A 20,333-nucleotide genomic window follows, 5' to 3' on the forward strand; every position below is an offset into this window, starting at 1 on the left:
GTGTATTGGTTATGTATGTAGTTCAGAGTTTCTTTAAAAAAAAACGTAATTTAGAGTTAAAGTCAAAGCATCTATAAATGTATGAAGTTAAAGCCTATGTTTATATTAAATATTTCAGACTTATTTACAATAATTTAATATGTTAGCTATAAAAGTCATATATATATATATTTTTTTTTTTTTTTTTTTTTTACAAAAGTATATTAAGTAATTCTCATATGAATAAAATTAACAAAAAAAATATTGGAATTATAAAATAAAAAAATATTCGTAAGTAATTATTAAAATTTATAAATTATTATATAATAATTAAATTATACAGTGTGCAAAATAAACAATTCTCAACATTAATATTACCTTAATTCTAAAATTGTTTATTTATGCTTTTTAAGTGTTGTATGTTCCTTATTTATTTTCATTATATAGTAAACTGAGAGACACAAATTTCAAAAAGATAAAAATTATCTGCCATAAAATATTTGTTTTAGAAAATTAATGTATTATACACAAACATATTAAATGGTTAGATTTATAAACAAATACTCCTCATGTTTCATAATAAGTGTCATTTTAACTTTTTTTTTGTTACAAAAAAATGTCATTTTACAATTCCAATGCAAAATATATTTACTTTCGGCTGAAAATTAATTGAAAACTGCATTGATTTTATTAATAATTTTATTTATCTCAAATACTATTGGTCTGAGAAGTATAATTAATAACAACTTACATATATTTCTGCTACTTTCTTAATCTATGTGAAAAATGTCAAAGTGACACTTATTGAGAAACGGATGGAGTACAATATAAAAATGGTCCATGTAGTAGAAATGATCAAATTTATTTAGTTGTCATTTTGATTAGTTTAGCATCTAAACACAATATAAACAACCAACACCTTTATAAATATTTATAATCTATCTATAAATCATAACTAGATCATAATCTTATCTATTACAAACAAAAATACATCCGTGCGTCCAAGATCTAGTAAGTTTTAATATATAAACTGGGAGCATAAAAAAAAAGCTCCAAAATTAAAAGTTCAAAAGAAGTCTGACAACTAAAATCCACACCGGAACAATTTACTAAATCAAAGCATAAAACTAAAACCACTGCTGGATCCAGATATACGATTAACAACTACACAGGGCACTCACGGATGATTCAAACATGAAAGAAAAAAAATGACGACTTGTAAAAAAGGGGTTATTTGTGAAATAACCAAAAAAAAAACTAAAATTAGTTTTTCAAAGAGAGAGTAGAGAGATATAGGAAGAAAGAAGGGGAGAGAGAATGAGGTTTTTGTTATAAATCATATGATGGATGTTCATAACCAGCCCGACCCATAACCGGCCCAACACCTAGAGAGAGAGAGAGGTGGCCGAAGGAGAGAGAGAGGAGAGAGAGGCGGCTTAGTAAAGGGGAAACCCTAGTTTCCTTTTTCCTTGTATTTGTACAATTTCCATATTTATGTCTTTCCTTTTATCTCTTTGTAATTCCCATATATAAGAGCACCTTATGATTGCGTAATAAGATGAAAAACTTACAGATTTCAATCCTTAAGTTTACAACACGTTATCAGCACGAAACTCTAAATCTCTGAGCTAAGAAACCAAATCGAAAAACCCCTAAAACCCTAACCCTAGCCGCGACCCGACGAACCCTAATTCCCAATCGCGTCTCTTGCATCCCGATCCGAGGAGTTCCCGATCCGAGGAGTTCCCGATCCGATAGCCTCAGCTCGCGATCCGTCTCAGCTCAGCACTCAGACGACCTCAGCCTCAGCTCGCATCCCGGACGGCCTGCGTTCCCGATCCGACGTTCGCGACTCGATAGGAGCGACTCGACCCATTCCAGCTCGCGTCTCCGATCAACTTCAATCCGCGCGTGTCCAGCTCGCAATCGGCACGCATCCGACGATCAAGACGTTCCCGATCAGTTCATGTCCAGCTCGCGGACAGCTCGCGTTTGTTCCTGTTCGTATTGCAGCTCGCGGTTCATACTTCTTGGTGGTCTGGTTTCAACAATCATCTAGGTTAAAAGGTAATTCGAAGTCTAAGAACCTATGATCGAATTTGGACTGTTTGATAAAGAATGAAACCCTAAAATCCTAATATTTATGATATAAGCCATAGGATAATAGATCAAACCCTAATGAGTAAATCGAAGCTCAAAAGTTCGATACCCTAAACCCTAAATCGAGAATGATTTATTGATCAATTAAAATCAAAATCTTTGATGGTTTTGAATCTCAAAACAATCTCCTTTGATCTAAGATCAAAATCGAAACCCTAAACCCTAATTTGAAAATCGGTTTTGACTGTTTGAATTTTAATCTTGATTGATTGTTTTGATCACCTAGAACTGTTGCTAAGATTGTTTAAACTCGAATTTGGTATTGAATTGATTGAAACCCTAATATTGATAGCTTTGATACTTTTTAAATTAAAATCACTAAGACCATATCATCTCGTGGCTGTGCAGCCTTGTTGCATTCATACCTAACTTGATCACAATGATTGATTGCAATTACACTTAGAACCTTATGCTAGGATGATATTGAATTGAAATCAAATAAGCCGTGTGATTGTTCTTTGACTTGGCCGAGAGGTTTTGATTGCATCATGAACTGATAGAAATCATCTATGCTAGGATTGCAATGAACTTAATGCATTAAACCGAACTGATTGCATTCATAGCCGTGCGGCTTGTTATCTGTCTTGGCCATGAAGCTTCATTGTTGGCCGTGAGGCTTCCTTGTTGGCCGTTAAGGCTTATTGCTTTGTTTGATCATTAGAATTGCTAAATTATGTAATCTATGATTTGAGATGTCAAAAATCAACCTGGATTTTGCTGCCTTAAATCTCTCTGGAGATAGTTATATACAGTGGGCGTTGAATACAAAGATTATCCTAAAGTCAAAAAGACTTGGTGAATGTATCATAGAAGGCAATAATGCCAAATGAGAAAGATTGATACATGGCAATATTAATTATTCGCCATCATCTTATTGAGAGTCTCAAAGATCAGAATTTGACAATTGAGAATCCTCTAGACCTTTGGACAGAATTCAAATCGAGATATGATCACCAAAGAAAGGTGTTATTACCAAAAGCTATGGAGGAATCTCAGAATCCAGGACTACAAGTCCGTGGATGAGTCTATTGCTAGCTAAGCCTCCAATACTGATAAGAAACAATGAATTGAGACCTCCTGGATCAACCCCATTACCTGAAGCCAATAAGGCCGCAAAGGAAAAGAAATAATCCAAAGAATCTAATCACGTCCAGAATGATAGACCACACGGCCATGGCCGTGGAGGGTAGAAAGGACGTGGCCATGGCCACTATTATACATTTGGCTGTGGGAACCACTATGGCAAAGGCCCTGGGTATCAACCTAATTTGAGCCATGGTCGAGGCAGAGACCGTGGTATATCCTTTAAACCACAAAGCTCGACCAAATCAGTGTGCCATAGATGTGGAATGGGGAACCATTGGGCTAAGATATGTAGGACTCCCAAACATATTTGTGACGTCTATCAAGAGAGTCTGAAAGGGAAGAATCCTGAAGCTCACTTGGTATATAAAGATGATAAAGATGATTTTGATCATGAAAGAGATGATCCTACGGAATATGAAACTTCTGATTGCCTAAAAGAATAATGTTGATTTCGACTTCTGTGTTTGTTTTGCTTTTATACTTGCTTTGTTTTATCACTTTGAATTTATTTTATTGCTTTGTTTGCTCCGAACTTAATAAAAGGAATGAATGATTTTTCAAATATATAAGTTTATAAGAAATATAGTTGCGGGTATAACCATTCTCATGATAAGCTACGACCAGACTAAAGAAATTTAATGATTTATATTCACTCATAGAAGCCCATTGAGTTTAAAAGATATAAGAGTGGTTTCCATATTGAAACAGTGGGCAAATGAAATAAAAAGTTCCTTTTAGATATATAAAATTCGCCCAAAACCATCGAAAAATGGTCGAGACTGTACATGCATTCTCTACTGGTCTTTACTATGTCAAGATCAGGATGATAGAGGCTAAATGTCTGCGAAAAATATTCACTTTATGGCATGACCGGATTGGCTATCCTGGTTCAAACATAAATGCGAAATTGATATACAAATGAACACACATTGAAAGGAAGAAAGAGTTATCCCAAAGAATCTCACGTGTGTAGCATGTACACAAGAGAAACTCATTGATAGGCCATCACTAGTCAAAGAGACTAAGTAAATAATAAACTGGTAAATACATGTCTCAAGCATTTAAATGATTATGGTATGTCCATGAGCGTAAGTGTGGACAATTCTGTGATACATGTCCATACCAAGAACGGCTTGGCCGAAATCTTTTATTAAACGCATAGAACAGATTGCTAGACCATTACTTATGAGGTCAAAACTCCCAGTCACAGCTTGGGTCACACGAAATTTACATGCATCTAAGTTAATACGCATCAGGCCATTTGGGTGCATCTAAGTTAATATGCATAAGTGAGCATAGATATTCCCCATCGATTAGATAACGGGTCAAGAGCCAGACATATCCCATCGTAAGACATTTGGATGTGCCTCTATATACAAATTACTCCACCACAGAGAACTAATATGGGACCTCAAAGGAGGATGAGGATATATGTTGGATATGTTTCTCCCACGATTATTAAGTACATTGAGCCAAATATGGGTGATCAGTTTGAGGCCAGGTACACGGATTAGGGGGAGAAAGTAATAAGCTGGTAAAAGAGTAAAAGAAATTACATGGAATAAGCCACGGCCGTGGATGAGGAAACCATAAACATGGTTGTACCTAAGGTGCCTAACAATAAGGCTTGGGACGCCAAGCTTCAGGGTACTGAAGGTCATAACGAAACCTCAATAAGTTATGTCCGGGACACAAATGGAACAAGAGAAAGAATGTCGACATTGATGATATATTTGCATGCAGTGTAGCACTTGAGATTATGAAATGAATGAGGATCATGAACCCACGTCCATACATGAGTGCACCAACAAATCAGATTAGATCAAATGGAAAGGGGACGTGGAGTTAAGTTCATTAAGAAAAGAGAGGTTTTGGTCCCATAGTTCGGACACCTCTAGATGTGAAACTAGTTGGACAAAAAAAAGAGTCTTTGTGAAAGAAATGATACATGGCGAGATAGCAAGATATAAGGCACAGCCATATGCACAAGGATTCCACAAAGACCAGGAATCAATTATGAGGAGACATACTCCCCTGTGGTGGATACAACAAACATTTAGATTCCTAACAAGTCTGGCCATAAAAGAAGAAAAATAGACTTGCGGTTAAAGGATTTAGAAACCGCCTACTTGTATGGTCCACTGGATAATGAGATATATATAAAAGTCCCAGAGGGTATTGAGTTGTCAAATGCAGCAGGTTCTCGAGAACTAAAGTATACAAGCATATGTTAATGATCTAAAATATCCTAGGAACCTCCGGAGAGACTTTCAAACGATTATCTAAAGAAAGATATTGAAATAAAAATTTGGGACAAACAAAGTTTTGTTTAGGATTACAAATTGAACATCTTAAAAGATGGAATCCTTGTGCATCAAAAGACTTATAGAAAGGTATTCAAACGGTTTTAACATGGACCAAAGCTCGCCCATTAAGTTGTCCCATAAGGTCCCTTGGTCCGGACACAAACCCATTGTAAGTCCCAAGAAGGACATGGTCGTGAGTACCCCTGACTTGGACACGGATCCTTTGGTCCCAAGATGGACAAGAAATATGTCCTTGGTTCGGTCAAGTCCCTTACCCAAGTGCCATTGGCGCCTTGATGTAATAGGCAAGCCATACTAGGCCGGACATGTGTTATTGCCGTGAATCTCTTATATATGTTTAGCTAATGTTCGACCATGAGGCACTGGAAATATAGACATACACGTCCCTTACCTTAAGTACTATTGGCGCCTTGCCTTGATGTATTTGTCATGTCATACACATCCGGACATGAGTATTGATGTAAACCTATTGTCTAGGTTTAGGTCATGTCCGAACATAAGGGATTGGGACAGGATAAAATACATCCTATGTTACCTATAAGGAACTAAAATTTGAGATTACATTATACTAATCAAAACCCAAAGAAGGGTTAATATGTTTTGATTGATACAAGTTATCTCTCGGATCCACAATGATAGATCCCAGGCAAGTTATATATTTGCAACGCGGTAGCACTACTTTACCTTGGTATTGAGACCATTAGTCATTGGCGTCCATGAAGCTCAACCATCAGGTTGGGATGCCAACTTGAAGGATATATACGGAGGTACAAATCAGGGAGAGTATACGTGTTGTACTCTTTTTCTTTCACCATGGTTTTATTCCACTGGGTTTTCTTGATAAGGTTTTAATAAGGCAACATCCAAAGCGTATTACAATCCATGTATGGTTATGACATCCAAGGGGAATTGTTATAAATCATATGATGGATGTCCATAACCGGCCCGGTCCATAACCGGCCCAACACCTAGAGAGAGAGAGAGAGAGGCGGCCGCAGGAGAGAGAGAGAGAGGAGAGAGAGGCGGCTTAGTAAAAGGGAAACCCTAGTTTCTTTTTTTCTTGTATTTATACAATTTCCATATTTATGTCTTTTCTTTTATCTATTTGTAATTCTCATATATAATGACACTTTATGATTGAGTAATAAGATGAATAACTTACAGATTCCAGTTCTTAAGTTTACAACAATTTTAGTCATTTTGTGAATTTTGTTTTTTTCTTAGTTACCAGAAGCGATTTCTCTAAAAAATTACCCAAAAAAAAACACAAAAACAAAAACAAATCAAGACTGAAAAAGAAGAAAAACTCGTAACGAGGCCCATTGACGTAGGCCCATTATATTACTTTGGAGTTTGGACCAATAGAATCAATAATCCCCCGGTGGCTTCATATAAAACTGAAGCCGAATCCTCTAGGGTTTTTATCGGCACGCAACTCGCTGCAACAATTGTGATCTCTCTCTCTATCCTACCTCTTTGATTAACCGTTGAAAACGATTGTCTAATGTTGGTTATTTGAGTATTATTACAGACAAAGGGAACAGGGAGTTTCGGAAAGAGGAGGAACAAGAGCCACACTCTCTGTGTGAGATGTGGTCGCCGTAGCTTTCACATTCAGAAGAGTCGCTGCTCCGCTTGCGCTTACCCTGCCGCTCGCAAGAGGACCTGTAAGACCCCCATTTTGCTTACTTCTCTTACTCTTTAGCAGTGTTCTCACTTGATATTTATCATCCATTGCGTTTTGGATTTTTTTTATTACTTGAATCTTTTGCTTACTTGTTAACTTTGTACGGTGTCGTAACGTTTTTTTTCTCGACACCTTCGTTTTGTTGTTAATTGTAATAAATCATCTGAATTCTCAGAGAAATGTTATGAGCATATGTGTCTGAATGTTTTCCTTACCTTTATAGACAATTGGAGTGTGAAGGCGATCAGGAGGAAGACTACCGGTACTGGTAGGATGAGATATCTCAAAAGTGTCCCCCGCAGGTTCAAGACTGGTTTCAGAGAAGGTATTGTTGTCTTGCTTTGAATTTGATATGGTTTTAAAAGTTGTGTTTCAGTCTAAAATGGGGTTTTTAACATTTTATTTGTTACATTAGGTACTGAAGCCAAGCCCAGGAACAAGGCGGCAGCAGCTTCATCAGCCTAAACAAAATCCAGATCTAGATAACTGCCGGGAAGAAGTAAAACTTAGCACTTTTGGATCTGTTTCAGTATGAGATCGCTGGTCCTTGGATAAATCTGTTTACATTATTCAATCATGTTTTGTGTGTTTTGTTTCCATTTGCTTATAAAAGTTTTGAACCTGGTTGAAATATCAGCTTACATTTTTTAACAAGCATTTCTTTTATTCTTTGCAAATTATATTTCATTGAAAAGTGCTTGCTGGCTCTAATTGATCGTAATCTTGAGCAAAACCAATCCATAACCTTGGAACCATGTATTCTTACATTTGAAATTGACAAAACGTTTCCCGTGAGAAAATATTTTGATGGGCATGTGATTGAAGCATATAGGAAAGTGAAATTCTGCATAAAGTAACGAACTAAAAAAATGGCCTTTATGGCATCACTAAATTGTCCTGACGACACAGAAACGAGAAGATCAGATTGGTGATGCATCTCAATCTGTGGTTGGTGTTTATGCTCTTGAGACTCTGTATTCCTGGTGTTTATTTCATACCCAAACTAAACAATAATTTGAATTTCATACCCAAACTTTAAAATTAACATATAAACTACTTTGACTAATGTTTGGTTAGTCAACCTTTAACTAAACTAATTAAAAAACACTCACTATGACTCGAACCCACGCCTAGAGAAGCCCTAAACTGAACATTAAACAACTGGACTAAGACAAATTTTTTAAAATCTACATATATACTAAATTATATAGGTACCAAAACGAGTAAAGAAATCACTAGCTTCTTCTCCTTGTGGCTATATCTCTCTCTCAGTTGCCAATTTCAGAAAATTCAGTCTTTAGGAAGTTCTATTTTTGATAGTAATGAACATTTTAAAATCGCATGAGAATGTAACTTTGGGAGCCAAAAAGATTAGCTCCGGCTATAACACATAGACAGGAGAGGAGATTAGTTTCTTCGTCTAAAATGGATTAGCATGAACAGAGGCATTATCAAGCCCAAGAAATCGAATCCATTTGATCAGGGATCAATCCGCGATGAATCCATGAGCAAACCTAGTATCGAGAAGAAGTAAAACAATGGTGTAACATGAAAGTAGATATAAATTAGTATATATGTAAATATGACAAAAGTTACTGACCTGATGGTAAAGTGTTCGTTTAATTCACTTGTCTGTGTCTGGCATGGGTCCGGCCCTCCAAGTGACAAAATTTTACTATTTTAGCTAAAACGACGTTCGTTTTAACTCTCCCTCGACATGACATCTCTGCTTAGACACTGACGCGCTCAAAAATAACAGTTGACTAACCAAACGTTAGTCAGAGTAGTTTTTTTATGAAATTCAAACTCACTACAAGAATTCATTAAATTAGCTACGGGTTGGCAAAAACATTTTCGTAGCCAAATTTTTTACCTACATATGTAGTGACAAAACACATAATTTTAACTTTGTAGCTAAATATGTGGCTAACTGTACCAATCTGTAGCTATATACCTATAGACGGATTCCATTGGTGGTCTATAGCTAAATAGCTACACATTGGCCAGAGATAAGTGGTTGATATAATTGTTCTATTTAGCAACGACTAGCATCAATTATTTATTTATATAGCTACGACTTAGCTAAAGAAACATAGTAGCAGCTAAACTCTATAGCTATTTAGCAAAAGAGCACTCTGCAGCTATGTCGTTTCTATTAAGCAACAAAACACTTTGTAGCCATGCAGTCGCCAATAGCTACCTAGTTTTCTCGCAAAATTTGTCGCTAGCAAGCTACAGAATGGCGACGAATCGGGTATAGCATCGACGCTGACGCCACGGTTCCAATCCGTAGCAATCCGTCGCCTTTTGCATTGTAGTTACAAATTTTTCTTTCTAGCTACGAAAAATCAGTAGTTATATGATTGATTTCTTATTGTGACTATCGTTCAGTTCGGGTATGAAATTCAAATTGTTATTCAGTTTGGGCATGAAATCACACTTACTCATTTTTCAGGTCTAAAAAGGCACGACTGAAATTGTACGGGATGAAATCAGCACTTTTCTTTTATCCGACTAAGCATGGTTTAACGGTTGACTAACGATAAGTTAGTCAAGGTAAGATTTCATGTAACGGAGTCAAGTTTGGGTCGAAATTTTTCTAAAAATCTCAGTTTAGGAATAATTTTACACTTATATTTTGTTTGGATCTAAATAGACATGACTCAAATTTTTGTGGTGGCCGTTTTCCCGGCTGATGATGGTAAGGGTTTTTTGTGCAGCTTGAAAACAAAGAGCCTAACATGCAAGTTGTTTGAGTGTTACAATGATTGCCTTGCATTGTGTTCATATTTTATTATCATTTCTTCAACCAATTATTGATCAACACTGAAAACAATGAAAGCCGATATGATGGTTCAAACCCATCTGAATTAATATTTTATAAATAACTAATCCAATATATTTAAATATATTTAAATATATGTTATATTTCTAATGAAATTTCAATGCATTAAAATAATTTATTATATTAGTTTTAATATTAGCACATTTCTATTTTCTCTATTTTAATATTATTACATTTTAGATTTTGTACAAAAACATAAAACATGATTTTATATTTTCTATTTATGTATGACATTGTGTTTTATTAAATAAAGCGGCGATTCAATATGTTTTTAAATATTATATTTTTGAAGTATTTTAGAAATAAAACAAGATTTTGATTCAGAAGCGGGAAGAATTTTGAGTCATTGTTAACAAAATTCGACAATCGGTCAAAGTTAGAAACCCATGAGTAAAAGATGTTCTAATATCTATTCTATTAAAATTGTAGTGTGACCCTTTGATAAAAGTATGGTCCAACTATTATTTCTTTTATCTTTATCATTATTTAGAATATTATTTATTATGTTTTATACCATTAGACCTATATTTAAATTAACAATTGAAAAGACCTAAAAAGATGTAAAACAAAAAATATATCCCGCCTTTAAAGGCGGGTCAGAATCTAGTAGGATATTAAAATATTATAATCCACCGACTATTGCATTGAAGAAATCATAACACGTAATACTGTACAGTCAGTACTACCTACTTCTTTTTGTCAAACCAAACAAGGAATTATATTTTAAGGTTCTCGAATCTCGCATATAACGTGGAAGATTAGTAATAGTACATGGATAATATTTTGAGTAGCAAAAATCTGATAATGAACCGACAGACTATAAATAGAAGGCAGCATAACACTTACTGCAAACACACAAAAATATAAATTCGATCTACTTAACATCATTGAGAGGTAAACTAATATAAATGGCGATGTTCCACGCCCAGCCTTTGCTTCTTCTCCTAATTGTATCACTCCTTTTTTTACCTGCTGCTTTGGGGGCAACCAAATTCAGAAAATGCAATCGTAAGTAGCGTTTAATGCTAATTTTTTGATAAATATATAAATGAAACTTACTTTGATTCGTAGAAGTTAAAGAAGATAATAATGGTAGTAATATGTTGGTATCAATTTTTTTTGGCCAGCCGACCGTAACTCTCCCGTTGAGGTCAAGACTCTGACGATCTCTCCAGAACCCCCGGTTGAGAGTAGCACTAATGGAAACATTACTGTAATCGGTGATTCAAGTAAATAATTCCCTTTTTGGTTTTAAAGTTTACTCTTCTGTCCCTTTTTATTAAAAAAAAAAAGTTAACTATTCCAGTATTATTCTCAATATTGGTATGAACAGGCATAGAGATCTCTGATGGAGCAACTGTAAGTATCATCGTTGCACCAAAAAGGTCAGATAGAAGAAGCTACTCCTTATGTGATCTAGTGGCGTGCCCTGTTGCACCTGGCCCCATCGAGTTTACTGTCCCTAACGTATTCACTAAGGAAGAACTAGACGTAGTAAGTTTTTCTTTACATTAACGACTAGTCTGAGACAAATTTTATAATCGTTGCATTTCAGATCGACAAATTCTAACAGATCGTTTTTTTTTAAATACTTTAGATGGGAAATAAGACATATTTGGTTAGAGTAAGCATAATAATGCCGGAGCACCAGAAAGAGCCAGTGATGTGCATCAAGTTCTCTTGTGCTATACGTGAAATGTTTCCGTCTAGGCAAGCTATCGAGTGAAACTATGTTCCAAGTCTTTTATGAGTCTGATCTACTCTTTTAGGCATGGTAATCCTAATGTTTGTTTCCGTTTTACTTTTTACGTGTCGTCCAACGAATAAAAGTCTTTTATGTATCGTCATAATGTTACCCATCTGAATGTAATACTTCATTTGTTTTCTTTTCGAAACAATGTACTATTTTCCAGTCAATGTATTGTTAGCCTCTTTACAGTAAACACCCCTTATATAGTAAAATAGAAGCATTTTAATAAATACATTCACAATGTAACAGACACGTGGCAGCTTTACAATGATTTGATAATAAATATGCTAACACGTTCACACTATATTCATAAATGTGTTCACACTATTTACTTTGCGTTTTTTTAAATATAAAACTCACATACATGGTTCTAATAAAACTCTGGATTTTTCGGTTCGAATAAAAATAGAAAACGAATCAAAAGCCAAACTATATCTATTATTTTTATTGTTTACGGATAAAGTTGAGCAAAATATTCATAAATTTTGATTCGATTCGTTATTCGTTTTGATTTGAACCAAAAAATCTGGATATACGTAACTCTACGAAACAAATCAAATACTAAAATACAATATCTAAAAAAGAAGCAAACCACAAATACCAATATTTTTAAGAACAAATATCTAATTCGATATGTTATATGCATATATATACATATATGTAAAGAATCATATATATACGTTATATATATTATCCTTTAATATCATTTTTACAAGATTTTTATGAATTAAATTTATTATATTAGGTACTAGAATTTAAAAAAGTTAAATAATGTTTTATTATTGTAATAAAATGTTATTATTAAAATTTTCAGTTATTTTAAAAATTTTATTTTATTTACAGATCAAATCGGATATTCTTTAAAATTCTAAAATATTTCGGATATCTGAGTCACAGAATATCTAGGTGGTTAAAGATCGAATCGACACGAATGCTTCCAAATATCCAGATATTCGATCTGTGCCCACTCCTATTTACGGATACAATTTAATTTTCTAAAATGACTAATGTCAAGGCCTTTTTATTTTAAATTAATTTTAATTTTATCATTCATGTATTATTTTGAACAAAAATGTCATTTAATATTAATTAATAATATTTTTTATATATTTGTCAACTATTTTTATATACTTTTTACATACACATACATGTGCACCTTGATGTAAACACCTTATAACTAAGTATTAAGCACAACTGAAGTATCTAATATTTTTGAAAGTTGCAATATTTTTTCTCAATGCTTCTTTCACTACTGACCAAATTGTAGTGAAATGATTTGTCTTAATAATTTTTTTTTCTTTTTCTTAAACTATTATCAGCTTAGAAACTATAATATGAAACTATTGGTTCGATATGATGACTATCTAAAATTCATAAGATGAAAATAGACAAAAAATATTATTTTTTGGTTTTTACCGGAAAAAAACCAAAAAATCAAATATTTTAACCGAATAAACTAAAATGAATATTAATTTAAAATAATAGTTATATTTTAGAAGATTAAAAACTAAAAAAAACTTAAAACCGTACCAATATCGAGATTAAACAGATTTAATGTCTTTTTTAATAAAAATAAAGAAATTAATAATCATATTCCGCGCAAAGCGCATATTATTACCTAGTAATTGATGGGTGTTTTTCAAAACCAACCCACAATTTCTAGTCAAACCCAAAATAAACCTTTTTTTTTGTCATTACTATTCATCAATAAAATTTTCATACTATCCCTATGTTTTGAATTATTCACAAAATTGCCTTTTTTATTTAATTTTTTATTAATTTCGAAATTAACAAAAAACCAAATACACCCTAACCATTTCTTCTTATTTACAAAAATGCCATCATCATCAATTTTTCCAACCACCATGAACCACCATTTTTGAGCTCTAAAGCTCAAGAATTCAATTTTTACTTTTTTCTCATTCTAACCCAAAAAACTTCATTTCCTCTCATCTCCTCTACATTTTCATCTAAAAAACTCTCATAACTTTCATTTTCATAATCACAAACTTCATATTTTCGAGTTTCTTCATTAGTGAATAGTCAAAGATGTTTCTTTTTGCTCATATTTGGAGTTTGGATGGTTGAAAAGGTTGGAAATGAGCTTTACACAGGAAAAAGTAACTATTTACATGGTTTTCGTTCTTTTTCAGATCTGTGTCGCGACGGTAGACTGTTTTGTATGTCTACGCCTCCATGGAGACTTACGATGCAGTCTATTTGTCAACGCACGGGTTAGTTTTGCAATTGACTAAACAAAATTTTTTTCTAACGCAGACTTCCCTAGTAGTCTCCGTCTTTACCTTTGACAACAAAAATAAAACTTTCGGTAGACTTACTAAGATGTCTACTTAAAAGAGGTTAGTTTTTCATTTGACGAACTTTTGACTTTTCAAAATAGACTTCAACGGAAGTCTACCAAATGTAGACTGCCAACAAAGTCTATAAAAGGTCAGTTCTGCATTTGACCAAAACTTTGACATCGTTGAATAGGTTTGTTTTGTGTTTGACCAAAAAGTTTAAAAAGCAATCAAAAATTTATTAAATTATAGACTTCATATGCAGTCTTCTTATCTTAGAAAAAAAATGTAGACTGCATGTAAAATCTACTTTTTTATTTTGGTCAAATGCAAAACCAACCCGTCGGATTTGAGAGTAGACTTCACAAGAAGTCTACACACCCGTAGACGTTCATTTCAATCTACTGATTGGAAGTCAAACTTAGTCAATTGCAAAACTAACCTCTTTCAAAAAAATTCAAACATGTAGACTGCATATGAAGTCTAGTTCTGAAAGTCAAATCTTGGATGAATTCTGGTCAATTGCAAAAACTAACCTTTTTAAATTGTAGACTGAAATGAAAGTCTACATGTACAAAATCACAGCTTTTTTTCAACTATAGAAAGCAACCCGTAAAATGGTCAATTGCAAAAACCAACCCAAAGAGTAGACCTATTTGACAGTCTACGTCTGTAAACTGAAACGAACATCTAGATCTTCAGAGACTGAATATTAAGTCTGCATAGAAAAATCTATAAAAATGTGAATTTGTGTATTATTCATTAAGTTTTTTTTTGTTTGACAGTGTGTGTTAGTTAATCCTAAAGGGTTTGAGTGATTTTGAAAAGAAAATGTTTTATAATTATGAAAGTGTAATTCATTTGGTTTGACAACATTGTTAGCTAATAATTGTAGACATATTTGTAAGTCTTCGTTTATAGTTTTATGAAACATAAAATATTTCTTTGCTGATTATGTAAGCCTGTATTTTTTTGCAGGAAATGACTCATATACCTGTTGTGTACGGAGAATGGGTGGTGAAAGGCTCTTTGCGGGAGTTTGTGGTCAATAATTGGAAATGAGGGAGAATGTTTCTTATGTCGGGTGGTTTTACACATGGTGAACTTCGTGAAATGACACTAGAAGATTATGGTCTGGACAAAAAAAACGAGAAGGTGGTGCTAACATATTCCTTACCAGACGTCATGTCACGAATGATAGACAAGTGCGGAACTTGATCGAGTTAGCTAAGACACACTTTGTACGCCTTTGTGTATCAAGACAGAGCCAACTAGAAATTTTTGGTGTTAGATAATAAGTGTAGACGTCTTTGTAAATCTACAAAGGTAGACTGCAGTTGAAGTCTACGTCGTAAATTCTATTAAAAGTGCAATTGTGTATTATTCATCATATTTTTTCATGATTTAATTATTTTACAGTGTATGTTAGTAATTTAATGGTCTTGGGTGAATTTCAAAAGTTAATGTATTATAATTATACACTTGGAACTTATTGCAAAAAAATTTGATTAGTTTTACTCTTGAAACTTTTTGAGAATTTTGTATAGATTTTCTTCTTCTCACATGTGTGTTAGTTATTATTTTAGCCTATGGTGGTTTTACTTGTTTGGTTGATTAGATCTTGTGAAAAAATTGATATCTAACAAAAAATTAATAATATCATACAAGTGAAACACAACTAAAAATGAATACAATCATTATAGATTATGCATTAAACAATTATTTAAAAATTAATATTTTATTATGAGAAATTATTACAGAGCAATATATTAAAAAGTATTCTTGAGTATGTTTGATTTTTTCATAATCTTGATGCCTCAAATAAAGTCTTGAAAAAATTACCTGCAAAATAAGATAGAGTTATGAGAAAAACATAAGATAAAAAAATAAATCATATTTTAGTAGACTTTTTATTAAGTCTACGTAAAGTTATTGTTTAGTAGACTTTAGTTGAAGTCTACACTGACGTAAAATTTTCATATCTAAAAGTGTACATTTAGAAAATTTGAAAATATTCTGTTTTGGAAGATATTTCAAAAATAGTTTTTTTTTGTCATCCTTGTAACAAAGCAAAAACATAAAGTATGAATCTTTAAATTTAGTTCATTATAAACAGAAAATATCTTATAACGAATATATGTAAAGCTTACATTTTTGGGAAGATGATTTTAAAACTTTGGAATAGAATACCTGCAAAAAAGATTAAAAATTAAAATCATATTTTGAGTAAGCTTCTAATGAAATATGCTTAAAATTCAAGGCTTGTAGACTTCTTTTCAAGTTTACCAGCCTTAATTTTTAAGTAGACTTCATTTGAAGTCTACTCTATCAAAAAAAATTAGATCTGAAATAAGTTAAATTCTAAAAAACTTTTAAAAATATAATTTAATAGATAAAATAGTAATAATTAAAGACATAGAATTTGAATATGTAACTTTATTTTAATATAAATACTAGAACACATATTTAAAATGTATAGATGTAAACCTTACATTTTTGGGAGGATAAGAAAACAACTATGGAAAAAAATAACTGCAAAACAAGATAAAATTATTAAAAAGCATAGAAAAGAATTAAAGTCATATTTTTGTAGGCTTTCAATGAAGTCTGCTTAAACTTTGGGGTTTAGTAAACTTCATATAAAGTCTACTAGCTTTAGTAAACTTCTTTGGAAGTCTACACTGTGTGATAATTTTCAGATCTGAAAAAAAATCTATACATTTTGAAATTTGAAAATAATTTTAAATCTGAAAATACTTTTCAAAATAGAATTTATAAGATAAACTAGTAGCAAATTAATGCACAGAGCTTGATCTATAAATTTATTTGAATATAAACATATAAATACATATTTAAAATCTATTAATCTAAAACTTACATTTTTAGAGGAGAAATGAAATCCACGAGTGATAATACCTACAAAAAAAAATAATATTGTTAGAAATAAATAACATAAAAATATACATTTAAAATCTATAGATCTAAAACTTACATTTTTTAAAGGAGAAGATGAAAACCATGAATCATAATATCTAAAATGACAAGATAACATTGTGAGAAAGACTTGAGAAAATTTTAGAGAGAAAGAAGAGAAATGAGAGAGTTTTTAAAAGAATTGAGAGAATTTTAGGGAGAAGGAAGAGAGTTTTAGAGAGAAGGGAGAGAGTTTTAAAAACTTGTGTAGCCACTTTAGAGAGAGACTGTATTAATTTTGTTTATACAGAGAGACAAAAATGTAACTAGGTTAAAATTTACGATGCTGTTGACTTCTTTTGAAGTCTAATAAAATTAAAATTTTGGAGTAGATTTTACTATAACATAGTAGACCTTTTTAGAAGTCTACTATAATAATTTCATTATTGTTGCTTATTCTTTATTATTTTAATAATTTTAATATATGATTTACTAAATTTATTTCTTTATTTTTTAATAGTTATAGTTTATGATTTTTTTTTTAAGGAACTTAACCTAGTTTAAATATAATGATTTTTGGTAAAACAATTTGAAAAATATAGACTAAAAAGACGTCTTCAAATAAATAGACTTTATTGTAGGTCTACGATACTCTAAACCACAAATTTCAAACCCTAAATGTTTTGCTTAATAATCAAAAGGTCTCAATTATACAAAATATAAACTACTAAACATTAATATGCAGATTTAAGTTAATAAAACAAAATCAAAACAAAATCTAAAATCTAACCCTATGAAATCAACCACTAAAAAACATAACATGTTAGAACCTTTTGTTTCTAAACTATGAACATTGTCTAACACATGATAACCAAATTAGTATATATTCTTCAAAATTGTTCAATTATATGAAATTTTAATTTATTTACTTCATATTATCCATTATATTGATGATTAGTTAAAAATATCACAATAATTATTTTTATACATTCTCAAAATTAAATCATTAGATCAAATTAGAGTGTAGATTCCAAAATAAGTCTATAAGGTAGACTTCGTAGGAAGTCTATATATATGTAGACTTTTTTTATTACGTGTAGACTTCCGAAGGATAAAAACGTAAAATATATTTCTGTTTTTTTTGTTTGGTCATAAAGGTTAAATAGTACTTTTACTTTTCCTTTAGGTTGGCTTTGCATTTGACCGAAAGTGGGGTACACTTTTAGGTTTGACTTGAATATTCAAGTTGTTTTTAGCAAATGTCCCGTAATTGATTAAATAATATCTTATGCATAATGTAACCAATCACATGGTTGTAGTTAATGCAAGTCCATCTCTCGAGGATCTCGCTTCCCACGCTTTAAGATAGATTGCTAATTAATTGATGCTTTTATTTGAATAAGGGTTCACCCCGATCGTGAACCTTTAAATTCATTTCTCTTCGTATTACCAATCAAAATATTACCTGGATTAATAATAAAATATATTAATTTTATTTAAAAAAATCTGAAATAATTGAAAAAAAATAATAACACCAATTTTAATGATGTTAACGCCAATTTTAATGATGCTAACGCCACTAACTAAACTCTAAACTTTAAATCTAAACTCTAAACCCAAATCCTAAACTCTAAACCCAAATTGTAAACCATAAACCCTATATCCTAAACCCAAATCTTAAACCCTAAACCCAAACCGTAAACCCTAAACCTTATATCCTAAACCCAAATCATAGACTCTAAACTCAAACCATATATCCAAACCTAATCCATACACCCTAAACTCAAATCGTAAACCCTGAACCCAAATCCTATATCCTAAAGGTTTGGGTTAGTGTTGATGTTGTTTCTTTAGGGTTTAAGATTTGGGTTTAGAGTCTAGGTTTGAGTTTAAGATCTAGGGTTTGAGTTTAAGGTCTAGGGTTTTGGTTTAGAGTTTACGGTTTTGGTTTAAAATCTAGGGTTTGAGTTTAAGGTCTAGGGTTTGGGTTTATAGTTTACGGTTTGGGTTTAGGGTTTAGAGTTTAGAAATTGGGTTTAAAATATAAGATTTGGGTTTAGGGTTTAGAATTTAGGATTTAGGGTTTAGATTTAAGATTCAGGGTTTAGTTAGTGGCGTTAGTGTCATTAAAATGAACGTCATTAATTTTTTCAATTATTTTAGATTTTTTTAAAAATAAATAATATATTTTATTATTAATCTATGTGGCATTTTGATTGGTAGTAAAATGAGAGGTGAATAATATTATATTTCTCCCATATAATATATGCTTGAATAAGATTATGAATAAGATTAGGATACTAATGAGATAAGATCTATTGGAACCCGAGGAACCAACTCGGTCGTGGGCCAGACTGTGTTGCTTGCTTTCAGGTTTACTCCTTATGGGCTTTGCGGCAGTACTGGTACAGCATAGGAGGATGACAAGCTTCGAATGTATCCCAGCATTGGCATTATCAAACGCAATCACAAATATTTCAGCTTCTGCGTTTGGAGAACAACTGCGTTTAGAGCTAATTTTTGAAAAATAAAAACATCGGTAGAGAAGACCAAGGTTACAACAGAACAAAAAGTTGTTACGATGCTGATCACTGATTGACTAGAGCCAAAACCAAGAAGCAGAGGATAGATTCACAAAGCGCCTAAGTATTAATTTGAAAGGGCAGAGTGGACTAGAGATTGCCTAATTATTTCTCTTCAAGCATGACACTCTTATCATAGAAATCTTATCGAAACAAAGTAAATAACGAATGTTTCTCGTGAATCCTTAGAGCATGTTTTTTGTAGGTATCTTAGGTTGGATTTCTTGGCGTAATATAAAATACGGCCTCTTAATTTTTAACTAAAAAAGCTAAGAGACGTCTCTTAAATAAGAGATATAAGATACATCTCCGTATCTTATATTACGCTAGAAAACCCAACCTAAGAGACCTGCAATAAACATGCTCTTATCTACGTATTTCCCTTAACATACCGGTCTCTGGTGACATTAAAAACCCTCTTGAATTAGAGTTTACATGGTAGATCTCGTGCAAAGCTCTCGGTCTGGGAATATATGGATGCTATTTGTCGAATATGAGAACATAACTATACCAGTACCCGTTGTATTGAGCGGGTCGTTCGACGCAGGCTCACCGAGATTCCCCCCGAATAAGGGTTCCAGAACACGAGCCTGGTGTGTTCTTTCGTGATGCATAACAACAAATATAGTGGAGTGATGTCCAGTTTTTCTGAATCATACCCATCTGAATGTAATACTTTATTTGTTTTCCTTTTCAAACAATGT

At 32.4% G+C, this 20,333-nt stretch overlaps 2 protein-coding genes across 2 annotated transcripts; both read left to right on the top strand.

Annotated features, from left to right (window-relative positions):
• The first annotated feature begins 6,701 nt into the window (after positions 1–6,701).
• Positions 6,702–7,907, top strand: LOC106356374 (60S ribosomal protein L37-2). The gene is made up of 5 exons (XM_048749516.1): positions 6,702–6,722; positions 6,841–7,002; positions 7,084–7,219; positions 7,463–7,564; positions 7,655–7,907. The coding sequence occupies exons 1-5, from the start codon at positions 6,702–6,704 to the stop codon at positions 7,702–7,704; spliced, it is 471 nt and encodes a 156-aa protein (XP_048605473.1). The 3' UTR covers positions 7,705–7,907.
• A 3,015-nt stretch (positions 7,908–10,922) lies between these two features.
• On the top strand, positions 10,923–12,001 carry BNAC03G39530D (MD-2-related lipid-recognition protein ROSY1). Its single transcript, XM_013796138.3, has 4 exons — positions 10,923–11,092; positions 11,212–11,313; positions 11,418–11,578; positions 11,682–12,001. Exons 1-4 carry the CDS (start codon positions 10,993–10,995, stop codon positions 11,808–11,810), a joined length of 492 nt encoding a protein of 163 aa, XP_013651592.1. The 5' UTR covers positions 10,923–10,992; the 3' UTR covers positions 11,811–12,001.
• Positions 12,002–20,333: the final 8,332 nt, after the last annotated feature.

Source organism: Brassica napus, chromosome C3, assembly GCF_020379485.1.
Source record: "Brassica napus cultivar Da-Ae chromosome C3, Da-Ae, whole genome shotgun sequence".
Lineage (NCBI taxonomy): Eukaryota > Viridiplantae > Streptophyta > Magnoliopsida > Brassicales > Brassicaceae > Brassica > Brassica napus.